Source organism: Littorina saxatilis, unplaced genomic scaffold (genome assembly GCF_037325665.1).
Source record: "Littorina saxatilis isolate snail1 unplaced genomic scaffold, US_GU_Lsax_2.0 scaffold_1496, whole genome shotgun sequence".
Lineage (NCBI taxonomy): Eukaryota > Metazoa > Mollusca > Gastropoda > Littorinimorpha > Littorinidae > Littorina > Littorina saxatilis.
The window spans coordinates 5,106-19,804 of record NW_027128881.1 but is presented as its reverse complement, the minus strand read 5'-3'; the positions used below and the strand labels follow the sequence as shown (position 1 = coordinate 19,804).

Here is a 14,699-nt window from a genome sequence, read left to right as displayed (position 1 = left end):
GATTCTAAATTGTGAGAAAAAAAAGGAAACTGGATCACACGGGTTCACGATGGCTCAGGGATAAGATAAACAACGCACAAATAAATTCTTTGAAAATGTCTCGCTCTTTACGGAGGGCACCTAGGATGTTCTCAAGCGATGAGTGTTTAAATGAAAGGGTGTTTGTACTGTGTGTAAAGCCTGACAGTGTATGTGATGGTTAACGGGAAGCTGACTGTGCCTTTAACCTGTGTCAACACATTCCAAAAGAATACCTAGCAACACTTACAGTTGACGAACAAGCTGAGTGCCAGTCGCTCCTCTGGTCCCAGCTGGTTGTCAGAGACACACATGTAGGTCCCGGTGTCCTCACACCTTGCAGGGCTGATCACGTGATCCACAACTGTGTCGTCATCAACATCTGTGTACGAGCCCCCGGTCACCGTCTTAAGCACCGTCCCGTCATGCTTCCTGACGAGTTGCGTCCTGGGAGTCGGACGCCCGTCAGAGCGACACGTCAGGTTGACGGGGGTGACGTCACTCTCATTCACGGTAAGGTTGGTGGCAACGTTGTTCAGTTCCAATGCCTTTACACTTGATGGGTCTTGACAGAAACAAACCCAGGAAGTGTGTGCATGTTCGCAAACAAAATCAGTGTACACACACACACACACACACACACGACACACACACACACACACACATACACACACACACACACACACACACACACACATATATATATATATATATATATTATATATATATATATATATATATATATATATATATATATATATATATATATACACACGCACACTCACGCACACACACACACACACACACACACACACACACACATACACACACACACAGAGTCAAGGTGTTACACTCACAGGCCACATAGACACGGAGAAACGTGGAGTTTGTCAGGGGCAGACGCGAGTCAGGCGGGGAGTTTCCTGTGGTGGCCGTGCAGATGAACTGTGTGTTGTGAGCGTGTCTGTCAGCAGACGGGATGACCAGTTGACCGTTACCACCCTGTCCATTTGTCAGTCCTGCTGGAGATGTCCACGTGATGTTGGCGATCTCAGGATTGCTGACTGCGCTACACTGTACTCTGATTGGTTGACCTTCAGGTACTACACAGCTTCGCTGGTCAGGGTCAATATCACGTTGGAAGGTGCAGTTGTTGTCAGCAGACGATGTTAAGTTCAAATTGGGTAAATCTGCAACATAAATAAATAAATATGTCAAAAATCAGATTGTGTGATTGAAACTCACGGAAAATAAGATAACTAGGCAATGTCGACATAGTGGTGTTTTTACCTCGAGTTGTATATAATTATATACGCGCAGTTATCATAATTTCACAGGTAGAGTGGGCTTTCCGCAACCAGCTGTTCGGAGCCACGTGATCCAATTTGTACATTGATATTTCGGCTTTATCAAGCTCTATGTTCTGTAAATGTCTCTTGACCTTCTTTGTTGCAAAAGAATAATTTGGAATTATTGTAAATGTATGACAAGTTTGTTTTTTTTATCCATGGGGACTATGTCGCTGTTTGTGTTTTTTTGGCTCACGTAAGTGTAGCCTATGCAATGGTAAACTGTGTCTGTCTGTGCGTGCGTGTGTATGTGATAGAAACTTTAACATTTTACTGAACACCGAAATACTAATTTCACCTGGTTATTATTCAAGCAACATCTTCAAAGTATTGAAGCAATGATCAACATTTCGTCGGCATGTGTGTAGTTAAAGTGTATAATTATCCAAAGAAAACGGGTGGTGGGGGGGGGTTAACCGTGTTGGGGGGTAAAAGCAGCCGACTGGTTTGTGTCGTGTGGGTCAGGGGTCAAGATCAGGTCAGGTCGCGTGAAGGATTGTGGTATAGATTCACTTTTCAGTTCTCACCTCTGCATTCGCCGATTCGGGGAAGACGATTTCACATTGTTCGGTTTCTTAGCTCCAGAAAAATAGATAAAGAAGATACCAAAGGAGATTTTCAACAGTTTGATCTGCACAGCGTTTTTCCAGTGTCTGCGCGAGGAAGAGCTGTCGAAAGCGCAGTGTCGATCTGGCAGTCGTGTCCCCGGTAAGTACAGACAGATCTAGTGTCTCCCACTCTTACAACGTGTCATCTAAGCTTACTGATAATACCATTTATTTGAAGATGCAGATATAAGGAAACGGAAAGAATCTTTTCTCAAAGTCAAAATTATTACAATTTTGCCTCAGTTTCAAAGAGGGGGTCGATGCTTTACCACGTGCACCGGGAATGGGCTTTTTGGACGTAACGTGCATGGGAATGGGGAAATTCTCGTAGCGTGCACCGTGCACAGAGGTCCGGTGTAACAGGCCATTTTGACACATAGTCAGTTTTGACCGGGAGGTCATTCTGGGCTAGCTGATTTTGACTGAGAGGTCATTCTGGGCTAGCCAATTTTGACCCCCCCCCCCCCAGTCAGTTTTGACCTCCCCTTCAAACTTCAAGAATAAGTATGTTAGGACCTTTTAAAACGAAATATATATTTGTTGGAAAAATGATCTAAAATAACAAAATTAAAAATTAAAAAAATTAAAAAAGTGTTTTGACACCTCCTTTGAAACTTCAAGAATAAGTACACTAGGACCTTTTAAAACGAAATGTACAAATGAATAAATGCATCTATGCATCTCGGCTAGGTCAGTCAGTTTTGACCTCCCCTTCAAACTAGCTAGCCTAGAATGACCTCCCGTCAAAATCAACTAGCCCAGAATGACCCCCAGTCAAAACTGACTAGACCAGTCAGGTTTGACCTCCACTTCAAACTTCAAGAATAAGTACTTTAGGACCTTTTAAAACAAAATATATGTATCATTATGTGCACACTATTTGTTTAATAAATGATTTTAAAAAAATTCAAAAAACAACTTAAAAAAAAAAGTTTCGACACTTCCCTTCAAACTTCAAGAATAAAGGGGGGGGGCAGTCATTCTGGACTAGCTGATTTTGACGGGAGGTCATTCTGGGCTAGCCCAGAATGAATGCCCCCCCCCCCCAAAAAAAAAAAAAAAAAATGGTGGGGATGCATAGATGCATACATATATGGGTACATTTCGTTTTAAAAGGACCCAATGTACTTATTCTTGAAGTTTGAAGGGAAGCGTCGAAACTTTTTTTTTAAAGTAAGTTTATTTTTGTGTTTTTTTCGATTTAAAAAAAATCATTTATCCAACAAATAGTGTGCACATATACATATATTTCGTTTTAAAAGGTCCTAAAGTATTTTTTTGATGGGGGGGTCATTCTGGGCTAGCTGATTTTGACGGGAGGATAATTATGTAGTTATATACAGTATGCATAACTATTGTTTCTAAAGGTCTTAAATGTACTCATTCTTGAAGTTTGCAGAGGGGGTCAAAATTGACTAGGGGGGGGGGGGGGTGTCAAAACTGACTAGCCCAGAATGACCTCCCGGTCAAACTGGGCTGCTTCAAAATAGGCTGCTACACCGGCGTGCACCGTGCATGGAGTTTTTTTCGTAACGTGCACCGTGCGTGGCACCGTGGCACTTTTGGCCTCAACGTGCACGTGCACAGACCCCCCCATGGTGACCCTCTTCAAAACATGCTCTGTCAAGGTTCTGTCTGTAAAATTTGGTACCTTGCAACAACTTCCTTAAATTTGAAAGACAGTTTTTGAATGCTAGATCTATAAATCTGCATCGCGTTTCATTCTTTGATTGTACTGTTTGCTGTTTACGCACTATCATGATTCGCTAACGTTTGGTAAACTTACATTGCAACAGCTTCCTTGTCTTTGTTGGCATTTTCTTTCAAGGCAGCACAACGTAAGATTAGCTTCTTTTGGACAGCAGGTAGAATGCGAGTTTTGAGACAACGACAGTCGTCCAAACAAATGGACTGTGAATAGTGTGTTGACTGTGTTGACCGTCAGAATTATTTTAAGAACCAGGCTGCTGCAGTCAGTTGATATGTTTCGCATATTGTATGGTTCCCATGCTGCATAGGTAAAGTGGCTTGTATAACCCGACCATTCAGTATCAAAACACTATTTATATTTGTGTAGGTTGTAGTCATCACAACTAATCGCATTTTGCCTTTTGTTTCAGAAAGGAGGATAAGCTACAACAAGATCGACCATGAGAGTATGTCAGATATGCCTCAGCCACATGGCGACTTCCGAATTTAGATCCACTCGGCATGGTGACAAGTCTTGATGAAAAGTATAAGACTGAGGACAGCAGTGGAAAAAGTGGCCACATGGCAGGTACCTATTGCTTAGTGTCTGCAGTGCAAAAGACAGATAAGGTGATGGTAGATTTCCAATTGAACACAGTACCCTCATATCTACTGCTGATTTACGACGGGCAAGCTACAATCCAGGGCAGAGAACACTGCAGCGTTGTAATCCAACTTTTCATTTGTTTCAGGAAAGGATGTCCTTCCAAATTAACATTACACCTCTCTGATACAAAGACATAGTGCATAGTGTACTCTAAACAAGAGGTTGTGCTACCACAGGAACATCCCGATAATTGAGTGGGACAGGATTAAAAAGCTTCCCAGGGCTGCAGTGAGGAAGTACACGGTTTTTCTGTTATTGACCTTAATAGCTTTCACACAGCCAGTATATGAGAGATAATGGTCTTCTTTGTGACCGTTCATGCCCAAGCACGCGGAGCTGGTTGCCAGCAGGACAACGTGTCACTGGAAAATATCATTGACTTTGGAGTGCGAGGACCAGGGAAAATAACCTCATGTGAACCTGTCTGAATGTGGCCATCGTGACGCCCATATCTTTAACTCTTACTCTTATATTAGTCGTATGACAATTCCAAGAATATATTATCTTGATACGCAAGCTCTAGGGTAGGTTAATGATTGTAGATAAGCTTTGCCATGATAATTATGCTGATGCAGTTTAATAGTGTGTCCGTGTGTGCGTGTGAGTGTGTGTGTGTGTGTGTGTGTGTGTGTGTGTGTGTGTGTGTGTGTGTGTGTGTGTGTGTGTGTGTGTGTGTGTGTGTGAGAGAGAGGATTGCACACGATCTCCTTCAGGGACAACTACACCAACAACACATACACAGTCGTTTTATCTGTTTGCCTTCTTTTGAAAATTATACATGGAGTAGATATGATGCGTTAGTTTTAACTGTGTGTGTGTGTGTGTGTTTGTGTGTGTGTGTGTGTGGGTGTGTGTGTGTGTGTGTGTGTGTGTGTGTGTGTATGTGTGTGTGTGTGTGTATGTGTGTGTGTGTGTGTGTGCGACGGAGTGATTGAGTTTGTGCTACTGTTTGTCGACTTCTTACGGGAGCCTTGAAGGCTTCGCCTCTTGTTTTTCTTGTTTTGTGTAAGTGCTATGCATACAGTTTCCTTTAGGCGACTAAAGATAAACATAAATGTAAGCAAGCTACTTAATCAAACAATAGTTGGGGAGAAAGTACACATGGTATATCTCTTTACCGGTCATCAGTCCAGCAGAGCCGTATCGAAGAAGACAGAAGGGGGTTTGCCACATGCAGCAGCTTATCTTAAAAAATCGCGAGTAAAAGATTTCTTTCTTCTTTCTTTCTTTATTTGGTGTTTAACGTCGTTTCAACCACGAAGGTTATATCGCGACGGGGAAAGGGGGGAGATGGGATAGAGCCACTTGCCAATTGTTTCTTGTTCACAAAAGAACTAATCAAAAATTTGCTCCAGGGGCTTGCAACGCAGTACAATATATCACCTTACTGGGAGAATGCAAGTTTCCAGCACAAAGGACCCAACACCTCCTACATACTGCTTGACTAAAAATCTTTACAAAAATTAACCATATTCTATACAAGAAACACTTAACAAGGGTAAAAAGAGAAACAGAATCCGTTAGTCGCCTCCCACGACATTCTTTGGAGCATCGGGTAAATTCTTCCCCATAACCCGCGGGGGGTGAGTAAATGATATAATAACCGTTTTTCTGTTTGTTGAAAAAGACTGTCTGGTGGTCAATGTTATTGCAAATAAACACTTTAGGTCACATGTTAAAAATTACTTTTAAACAAACATTTCTACAACTCCAGTTTTTGGTTATCAAGCGTTGAAGCAAGAGCGTACGTGCTTTGTGTCCTTATTGATTGAAGACGCACAGTATAACGAGAACGGGAACGGGACCTAGAACGAATGTGTGGAATGGGGGTATAAGAGGCGAAATATTTAGCCCGTAGGACATGAAGTATTCTCTATTTTATATGTATTAGGAAAATGCTTCGCTCCCCAATCCACACATCCGTTCTAGGTCCCGTTCCCGTAGCGACCAAGGAATGGCACGGGAATGGGAGGGATCGGAAGGGGACCTTGATGTTTGCGCAGCGTCTCATTGTTGTGGCAGTCGTCCTCAGGACGGCTTGGAACGGAAGCTAGAACGGTTGTGTGGATTTGGGCTATAACCATGAATTACGTTTCGGTAACCACGGACAACGCAGCGTATTCACCTCCTCCGCTAACAGAAACAAAGTGGCAGGTCATGGGATAAGTACATTAACAGCTATTGTGTTGTCAGCGTAGCAATAGGGTCCGATATTTAGACGAGACAAGTATAATGCCGAGGAGTCGAAAGTTTGTGTCAGTCGGCATCAATGCTCACACAGGCACACAAAAACGGCTGTTTGTACATCTTTCGACTTTGGGCATTTTGTGGTGTTTAGGGACAGAAAATAATTGGTTTAGTCCTGTTTCATCGGGAAGTTTGCAGAAAAGGGTATGCTATCGACATTTGTAAAGCTGAAAAACATTCCCGAGAAGAATTTCAAGTTATCAGTGTTTGCTGTTGTCGATTGTTAACATCGCGTAGTACAGATGGGTAAACCGGAACCATGCGTCTTTGTTATTGCCAATATGCTTTTGGATATTGGCAAAAATGGCCGACTTCCGAAGCATTATGCTTTGATGATGATGTTGAGACCATCCAATCACAGCCCCCGAATTCCCCCTCGTGTCCATCAGAATAGCTATATTTAATCAATAGCAAACGAAAACAAAATGATAACAAACACAACTCTTCACAATTATCAATCATACACAACTCAAAATAAACTAAAATATAATTTTCTGTTTCAATACGTGTTTACCAGAAGGGTAAAATAAATCATCATGAAAACAAAAATCTGAATTGTTTCATTATGTGTTTAATAGAATACATTGAATTCAAAAACAATCGCTTCTTTGTTTATTGAAATAAATCTTTACATTTTAGTGCGTTTGAATTCCTCCGAAAATACACAGGTACTAACTTCTATCCTAAACTTTCAAAAACGTACATTGACAAATTTAATGAAATTAGTCGTGTATATCACCAGACTTGCATTTAACACATACTCTCTCATCATGCGGTATATTCAATATTCTACCTTTCTGAATTGATAATGTAGGAATGAGTGTTCTAAAATGCACACACAAAACCGGTACTGCAAGGTTACGTGGGAACAAAAAGTTCAACGAGTGTTCAAACATGAATGTGTGTTTAAACAATTTATCTATCATACAGACATGCTGCTTTAACATTCACTTCCGATACCCATGCCAGTATAATATTGATCTCTTTGGCATTGCAAAGTTTTCAATAAAACCATTTTGCAGAGCATTGTAAGTTTACCTAGTCATGCCAAAAAACACAGTCGGTGTGCAAGGGCGGATCTGGGGGGGGGGGTGGGTTACGCGGGTTACGTAACCCCCCCCCCCCCCACCCCCCCAAAAAGAGGTAATTTATTGGCTCAGGATGCACCAGAAAGCTCTATTTTGCTTCCTTGGATAAAAATATTTCCGGGGGGGGGGGCATGCCCCCGGGCCCCCCTAGAGGCTTAGGCGCCTTTAGCGCCGTCAACTTGTATCTTCGCAGTCATTTTGTAACCCCCCCTCCAAAGTGAATTGATCCGCCCTTGCACGGTGTGTGTGTGTGTGTGTGTGTGTGTGTGTGTGTGAGTGTGTGTGTGTGTGTGTGTGTGTGTGTGTGTGTGTGTGTGTGTGTGTGAATATGTGTGTGTGTGTGTGTGTGTGTGTGTGTGTGTGTGTGGGTATGTGTGTGTGTGTGTGTGTGTGTGTGTGTGCGTGTGCATGTGTGATGGTAGCCTTGTTCGGGCAGTACGTTTTTTATGCGCCCAATACTCAATATACATATGCACAGGATCAAACCGTATCGAATGCATGGAAATCCAAGTTGACTAGAATATTAACAAGGGAAAGTTGCATGGTTTTCGGTAGCTTAATTTCCCGTCATCAAGTGAATATAACTGCACCTAAAATGCACCAGTCAACTCACAAGACTTTTTGTTCCTTTTTAAACAATGTTTGTCTTACCAGCCGTCAATTTACTGTTTAGATTTCAAAAGTTTGATCTCTCGCCATAACGACGCTTATTATTTCCACTTGTATGTCGACACAAATCAAATTCTTTGAAAATGCTAGCTCTTTATATAGAGCAGCCAGAATGTTCTCTAGCACAACCAGAAACTGTTGATAAAGCCTGTCTTTAATTGAGACCGAAGTCGACTTCCCAAAGCGTCTTGAAGTCTTCATATCAGAAACCCGCAGCTACGGCAAAGTACTTTTCTTCGCAAGTTTTGACATGCGAAGCTACGCCGTAGCTCTGTGACAAAGTTGCTCTTTTTGTCGGAAGAGTGCTTTTCAATACAAGATGGATGTATAAATCAGACTCGATACCGAAGTGAAGGATGTGTTTAACGGCTTTTTTTTTTACCTAAGTACAAGAACTAACCACCTACCTGAATTATTTCATTCTGCGACTCTTTGACATATTAAACCAAACTAGAAATCCCAATGTTCTCGGGACAGTCCCATTATGGTATTGACTGGCCAAAATAGAACAATTAACTCTGTGTTCTGCATTCTTGTTGAAAGGCTGGAGACACAATGCAAGACAAAACAAGAACGCTGAAGCGTCAAGCGGCGATGCGATGACAGTCGAGCACTAACAAACGTCCGATTAGCTCTCACTTTCCAAACACACACACATACATACATTCACACACACACACACACACACACACACACACAGAGGTGGTTATAAGGGTACCTTGGCATTTGTGTGCAGAATTTGTGTGTAAAAGTCGCACACAACTACCTAAGGTCGGACCCAAACTTCTACAAAGTCACACACAAACACCAATAGTTAGTACATTGGGCAAGAGTTCACACCCAAATGCCAACGGTTCCCACCCAAACTACTAACAATTATACAGGGGCAGGTAACTCGTGTTTTCTTACTGTCAGTAGCAAGACATACTATATCATGAGTTATCTCTCTTGGAAATTATAATGAATTTATTCAAGTACACTGCTTAGTCCATAATGACCGTTTTTAAACTGCCACAACTTTTTTATTTTTCATCGGAACAAGATTGTTCTTATATCAAATTATTCAGAAGAGTATGTAGATTACATCTATGCAATTTAAATACAATAATTACAATATTTAAAGAGAATTATACTTAAAAGGGACTGAAAATTAGTTCAGTATTTTGGGCAGCCCTCTCAGCAAAGGCAAACTCGCAACTTTGGAGTGCACCAGACCCAACCTAGTAAACATTAATTTTTTTGAGAATATTTTTGAGGGGGGAGCAGACTGGAGAACCCGGAGTAAAGCCCCGAAATGTGGCCTGAGTCGAAACAGAAGTTGTATTATTATCTCTCTTTCTTTCCCTTAGTGGGGACAAGAAGCGAAGTCTGTTAGCGCATTGCGCTGGTTCGAATCCCGGATTGGGGAGGCAATATTGGTTGCTCCATAACAGAAAACGGGTCCCTGGTGTCAATAAATTGTGACCAGCCGCCCCAAATACGCTCAGATTCGAGTGGGCGCTCCAAATTGTTCATTTCCCTCTCTGTATCTCTCTCCATCTCTTTGTGTATCTGTTTGAATGAAAATGAAATTTGGCTATTTATACCGGCCGCGCTTTATCTTATCATACCAAAGCAATTACCTCAAAGCGCCATGGTCTACAACCAAATACCTAATTTGATATAAGAACAATATTGTTCCTATGCAAAATAAAGAAGTTGTGGCAGTTTAAATACGGTCATAATGGACTAAGCAGTGTACGGCGACCTTCTTGGCGCAGTGGTAGCGCCTTGGACTTGTATTCATACGGTTGCATGTTCGAACCCTGGTCGCCGCAAATTAATTTGGCCACGTGCTCTACCATCTTACATTGTTTAGTATGTATGATAGTTATTTGAGAGCTTAGAGTTAGAAAAAGTCCCCTAAGATCCTATAATTAGAGCTGGGGTTTATAGTCTCTTTAATAAATTCATTATAATTTCCAAGAGAGATAACTCAGGATATAGTATGTCTTACCTGCCCTTGTATAATTGTTAGTAGTTTGGGTGCGATCTGATAGGTATTTGTGTGTGAACTCTTGCCCAGTGTCCTAACTATTGGTGTTTGTGTGTGACTTTGTAGTAGTATGGGACCGACCTTAGGTAGGTGTGTCCTAACTATTGGTGTTTGTGTGTGACTTTGTAGTAGTTTGGGTCTGACTTTAGGTAGTTGTGTCCTAACTATTGGTGTTTGTGTGTGACTTTGTAGTAGTTTGGGTCCGACCTTAGGTAGTTGTGTCCTAACTATTGGTGTTTGTGTGTGACTTTGTAGTAGTTTGGGTCCGACCTTAGGTAGTTGTGTGGGATTTTTACACATTCTATATTTATTACTCATTAGGTCACGATCAGGTCACTAACATTCGTGTGATTTTGGTCATGATGTGACCCAAAGTGGTTGGCGGGACCCCAAAAAACAATAAATTTGATTTGACTAACATTCGCAGCTTTGGTCAGGTTAAAAAGAGACCTGCCTGCGCCAGTGTGTTGCATAACCCACTGTGGACCGAAGTCAAGGACTGGGTGGCCGAGTGGTAACGCACTTGCGCTCGGAAGCGAGAGGTTGCGAGTTCGACCCTGGGTCAGGGCGTTAACAATTTTCTCCCCCCTTTCCTAACCTAGGTGGTGGGTTCAAGTGCTAGTCTTTCGGGTGAGACGAAAAACCGAGTTCCCTTCGTGTACACTACATTGGGGTGTGCACGTTAAAGATCCCACGATTGACAAAAGGGTCTTTCCTGGCAAAATTGTATAGGCATAGATAAAAATGTCCACCAAAATACCCGTGTGACTTGGAATAATAGGCCGTGAAAAGTAGGATATGCGCCAAAATGGCTGCGATCTGCTGGCCGATGTGAATGCGTGATGTATTGTGTAAAAAAAATTCCATCTCACACGGCATAAATAAATCCCTGCGCCTTGAATATGTGCGCGATAATTGCATAAACAATTTTTTTTTAAATATAAAAAAAATCCCTGCGCTTAGAACTGTACCCACGGAATACGCGCGATATTACCCAATATTGACGGACTGTGTGATGATATCTTCTGCTATGGTCTGTTTTGACAGTGATATCAAAATCGAGACCGGAGGTCGAAGATATCATCACACAGTCTGTCAATGTTAGATATATTGCTAATTCTTTGGACATTTTGTATTTACTTGCCTAGGGCGGGGATATAGCTCAGTTGGTAGCGCGCTGGATTTGTATTCAGTTGGCCGCTGTCAGCGTGAGTTCGATCCCAGGTTCGGCGGAAATTTATTTCAGAGTCAACTTTGTGTGCAGACTCTCTTCGGTGTCCGAACCCTCCCCCCGTGTACACTACATTGGGTGTGCACGTTAAAGATCCCACGATTGACAAAAGGGTCTTTCCTGGCAAAATTGCTTAGGCACAGTTAATAATTGTCTACCTATACCCGTGTGACTTGGAATAATAGGCCGTGAAAGGTAAATATGCGCCGAAATGGCTGCAATTACTGGCCGTATAAAATTTTATCTCACACGGCATCACTGCAGAGCGCCTAGAACTGTACCCACGGAATATGCGCGATATAAGCGTCATTGATTGATTGATTGATTAAAGAAATTACAAAAGTATTTGTCTCAGTTTTGGCTGTTCCATATCCCTCCCTCTGATTATTATTTCTTTTTGTTCTCTCTTTTCTTGTACTTTGATTGATTGATTGATTGACTTTTCAGTATTTCAAAATGGCTTTTCTTTCAAAAAGTCTTTAGTCACTTGATCAACTAAATTCTGGGATCATTACATTTTCATATATACACAAAGAAAAAAGCCAAGCACCCCCCGAATGAATTTGTGATAATAATTGAGTCAAATTTGTTTTACCATTTTTTTTCTTCGTAATGACATACATGGGTTTCCATAATAAGGTTGGGAAGTTCACGCGTCAAGATTGTGTCGCCACTGCCTGTGAGAAGCACGTGCAGCATGCAACCCATGAATGTTAAAAAAGGCAGTATGCTCACGCTGCAAATTTCTGTATTTAACACTGGGCGACGACAATTTGCAAACATTCTCTGTGAACATGGCGAGAAGACGATTATCAGAGGCGATCCGATGGCAGATTATAGGAATGCATGCTACAGGAGCATCCTTCAAAGCGATTGGTCGTCAACTTGGCTACCACTACACAGTCATCAGCCGTTTGGTACGCAAACATCGTCAGACTGGTGCTGTGAAGGACCGTCCACAGTCAGGGCGACCCCGTGTGACGTCAGAACGTGAAGACCGAGCTTTTCTCCGAATAATTCGGCGTGAGCCATTTTCAACGAGTACCGTCCTGAAACGAGCATGGCTTCCAAATCGACATCTGTCAACCAGGACCGTACGAAACCGCTTGAAAGCTGCAGGAATGGCAGCCCGAAGAGTCATTAAGCGTCCCCGACTGACAGATGACCACAAGAGAAGACGCTTGGCATGGTGTCTGGCACGGCAAAGATGGAACCTGAGAACGTGGAGGAGGATCCACTGGTCGGACGAAAGCAGATTCCTTCTCCATGTCACTGACGGCCGACTGAGGGTATGGAGGCACAGGAACACGGCCTATACACCCAGGAACATCAGACAAACTGTTCCATTCGGTGGCGGGTCAGTCATGGTTTGGGGTTGCATTTCCCATGACTGCAAGCTAGACCTTGTCACCGTACGTGGCAACCTCACGGGTGATCAGTATATGCGACATGTCCTGGAACCTGTTGTCGTTACTCATTTTGACAACCACCCACTTGCCACAAGACCCGTGTACATGGATGATAACGCCAGGCCTCATCGATCCAGGGCAGTAGTGGACTACCTCCAGAACAACGCTGTAACAACACTCCCATGGCCGGCAATGAGTCCAGATCTTAATCCGCTGGAGCATGTTTGGGACATCCTGGGGCGTCGTATACAAGCTCTGCAGCCTCCTGTGCAGACATTACGTGAATTGGAGGCAGCTTTGCATCGTGAGTGGTTGCAAGTGACCCGTGAACAGATCCGACGTTTGACTGGAGGGATGAGACGCAGGGTTGACGCCGTCATCCGGGCACGCGGGGGTTTCACTCGATATTGAACTTTTGAATCGCGTATGCCATCTGAGCACTCTCAATTACATTTTTTTCATGACACATTTACCTAAACCTGTCTTTTTCAGCTTGCAGCTCCATACTTATCAGGGGTACTGTTTTAGGGTTAAAACGTCACTTTTTGGCAAGGTACCAAATCACGATTAAAACCAATCAAAACTGGAGTTTTCTTGTGTGATGTTATTTCCAAAGAGTTGCTCTTGTCGATAACATTTGTCAAACCGAGCTCCTGAACTTACTGTTTCCATACCAGAACTTTAAAAATCAGTCATTGCGAAATTGAAGGGGGGTGCTTGGCTTTTTTCTTTGTGTATATATTTGTTTGTTTTTAAATTTAGGTGTTTTTGCTTTTGAAGTGGGGAAGCAATAAAGGAAATGTCGTCGATATCACTTTTGCACTGAGCTCAGTTTTGCCCAATTGACCAATGGAAATCCACGTAACATATGAAATAGCAATATCAATCAATCAATCAATCAATGACGCTTATATCGCGCATATTCCGTGGGTACAGTTCTAGGCGCTCTGCAGTAATGCCGTGTGAGATGAAATTTTATACGGCCAGTAATTGCAGCCATTTCGGCGCATATTTACCTTTCACGGCCTATTATTCCAAGTCACACGGGTATAGGTAGACAATTATTAACCGGCTGTGCCTAAGCAATTTTGCTAGGAAAGACCCTTTTGTCAATCGTGGGATCTTTAACGTGCACACCCAATGTAGTGTACACGGGGGGTGGGGGGGGGGGGTTGGACACCGAAGAGAGTCTGCACACAAAGTTGACTCTGAAATAAATTTCCGCCGAACCTGGGATCGAACTCACGCTAACAGCGGCCAACTGAATACAAATCCAGCGCGCTACCAACTGAGCTATATCCCCGCCCCAATATAGGCCTCATATTGATTGATTGATTGATGTGACCGAGACACGGCGCCGGCAGCGTAGGTCACGATCAGGTCACTAACATTCGTAACCTTGGTTAGGTGAAAAAGAGGCCTGTCTGCACCTTTGTGTTGCATAACCCGCCGTGGACCGAAAAGGTAATGTGACCACCAGCGCCAGCAGTATAGGTCACGATCAGGTCAGGTGGACTGCATCACTGGATGTAATTTATAACTGCTTCTGAAATATGCTCCCAGAAAATAAGGATCAGTACTTTGAAGCTCCATATCTCTGAAACTACAAATAATGAAATTGTTTAACTGGCTATATAATTATGCTCGGAAAGGCCATTCTTCTACTTTTTCTTTTTCTGCGTTCTCCCC

General features: G+C 42.7%; 1 protein-coding gene across 1 annotated transcript; it reads right to left on the bottom strand.

The window, feature by feature from the left end:
- Positions 1 to 254: 254 nt before the first annotated feature.
- Positions 255 to 13,390, bottom strand: LOC138957203 (uncharacterized). Its single transcript, XM_070328358.1, has 4 exons — positions 13,351 to 13,390; positions 12,761 to 12,913; positions 876 to 1,208; positions 255 to 583 (listed from the first exon to the last, which is right to left on the bottom strand). The coding sequence occupies exons 1-4, from the start codon at positions 13,388 to 13,390 to the stop codon at positions 255 to 257; spliced, it is 855 nt and encodes a 284-aa protein (XP_070184459.1).
- Between the last annotated feature and the right edge of the window lie 1,309 nt (positions 13,391 to 14,699).

Coding starts and splice junctions, on each gene's coding strand:
- LOC138957203 (XM_070328358.1), bottom strand. CDS start 13,390: ATGACGGCGTCAACCCTGCGTCTCATCCCTCCAGTCAAAC. Junction 12,914..13,350: donor TCTCATCCCTCCAGTCAAAC/GTCGGATCTGTT, acceptor CTGGGTGTATAG/GCCGTGTTCCTGTGCCTCCA. Junction 584..875: donor TCTCCGTGTCTATGTGGCCT/GTGAGTGTAACA, acceptor GTTTCTGTCAAG/ACCCATCAAGTGTAAAGGCA.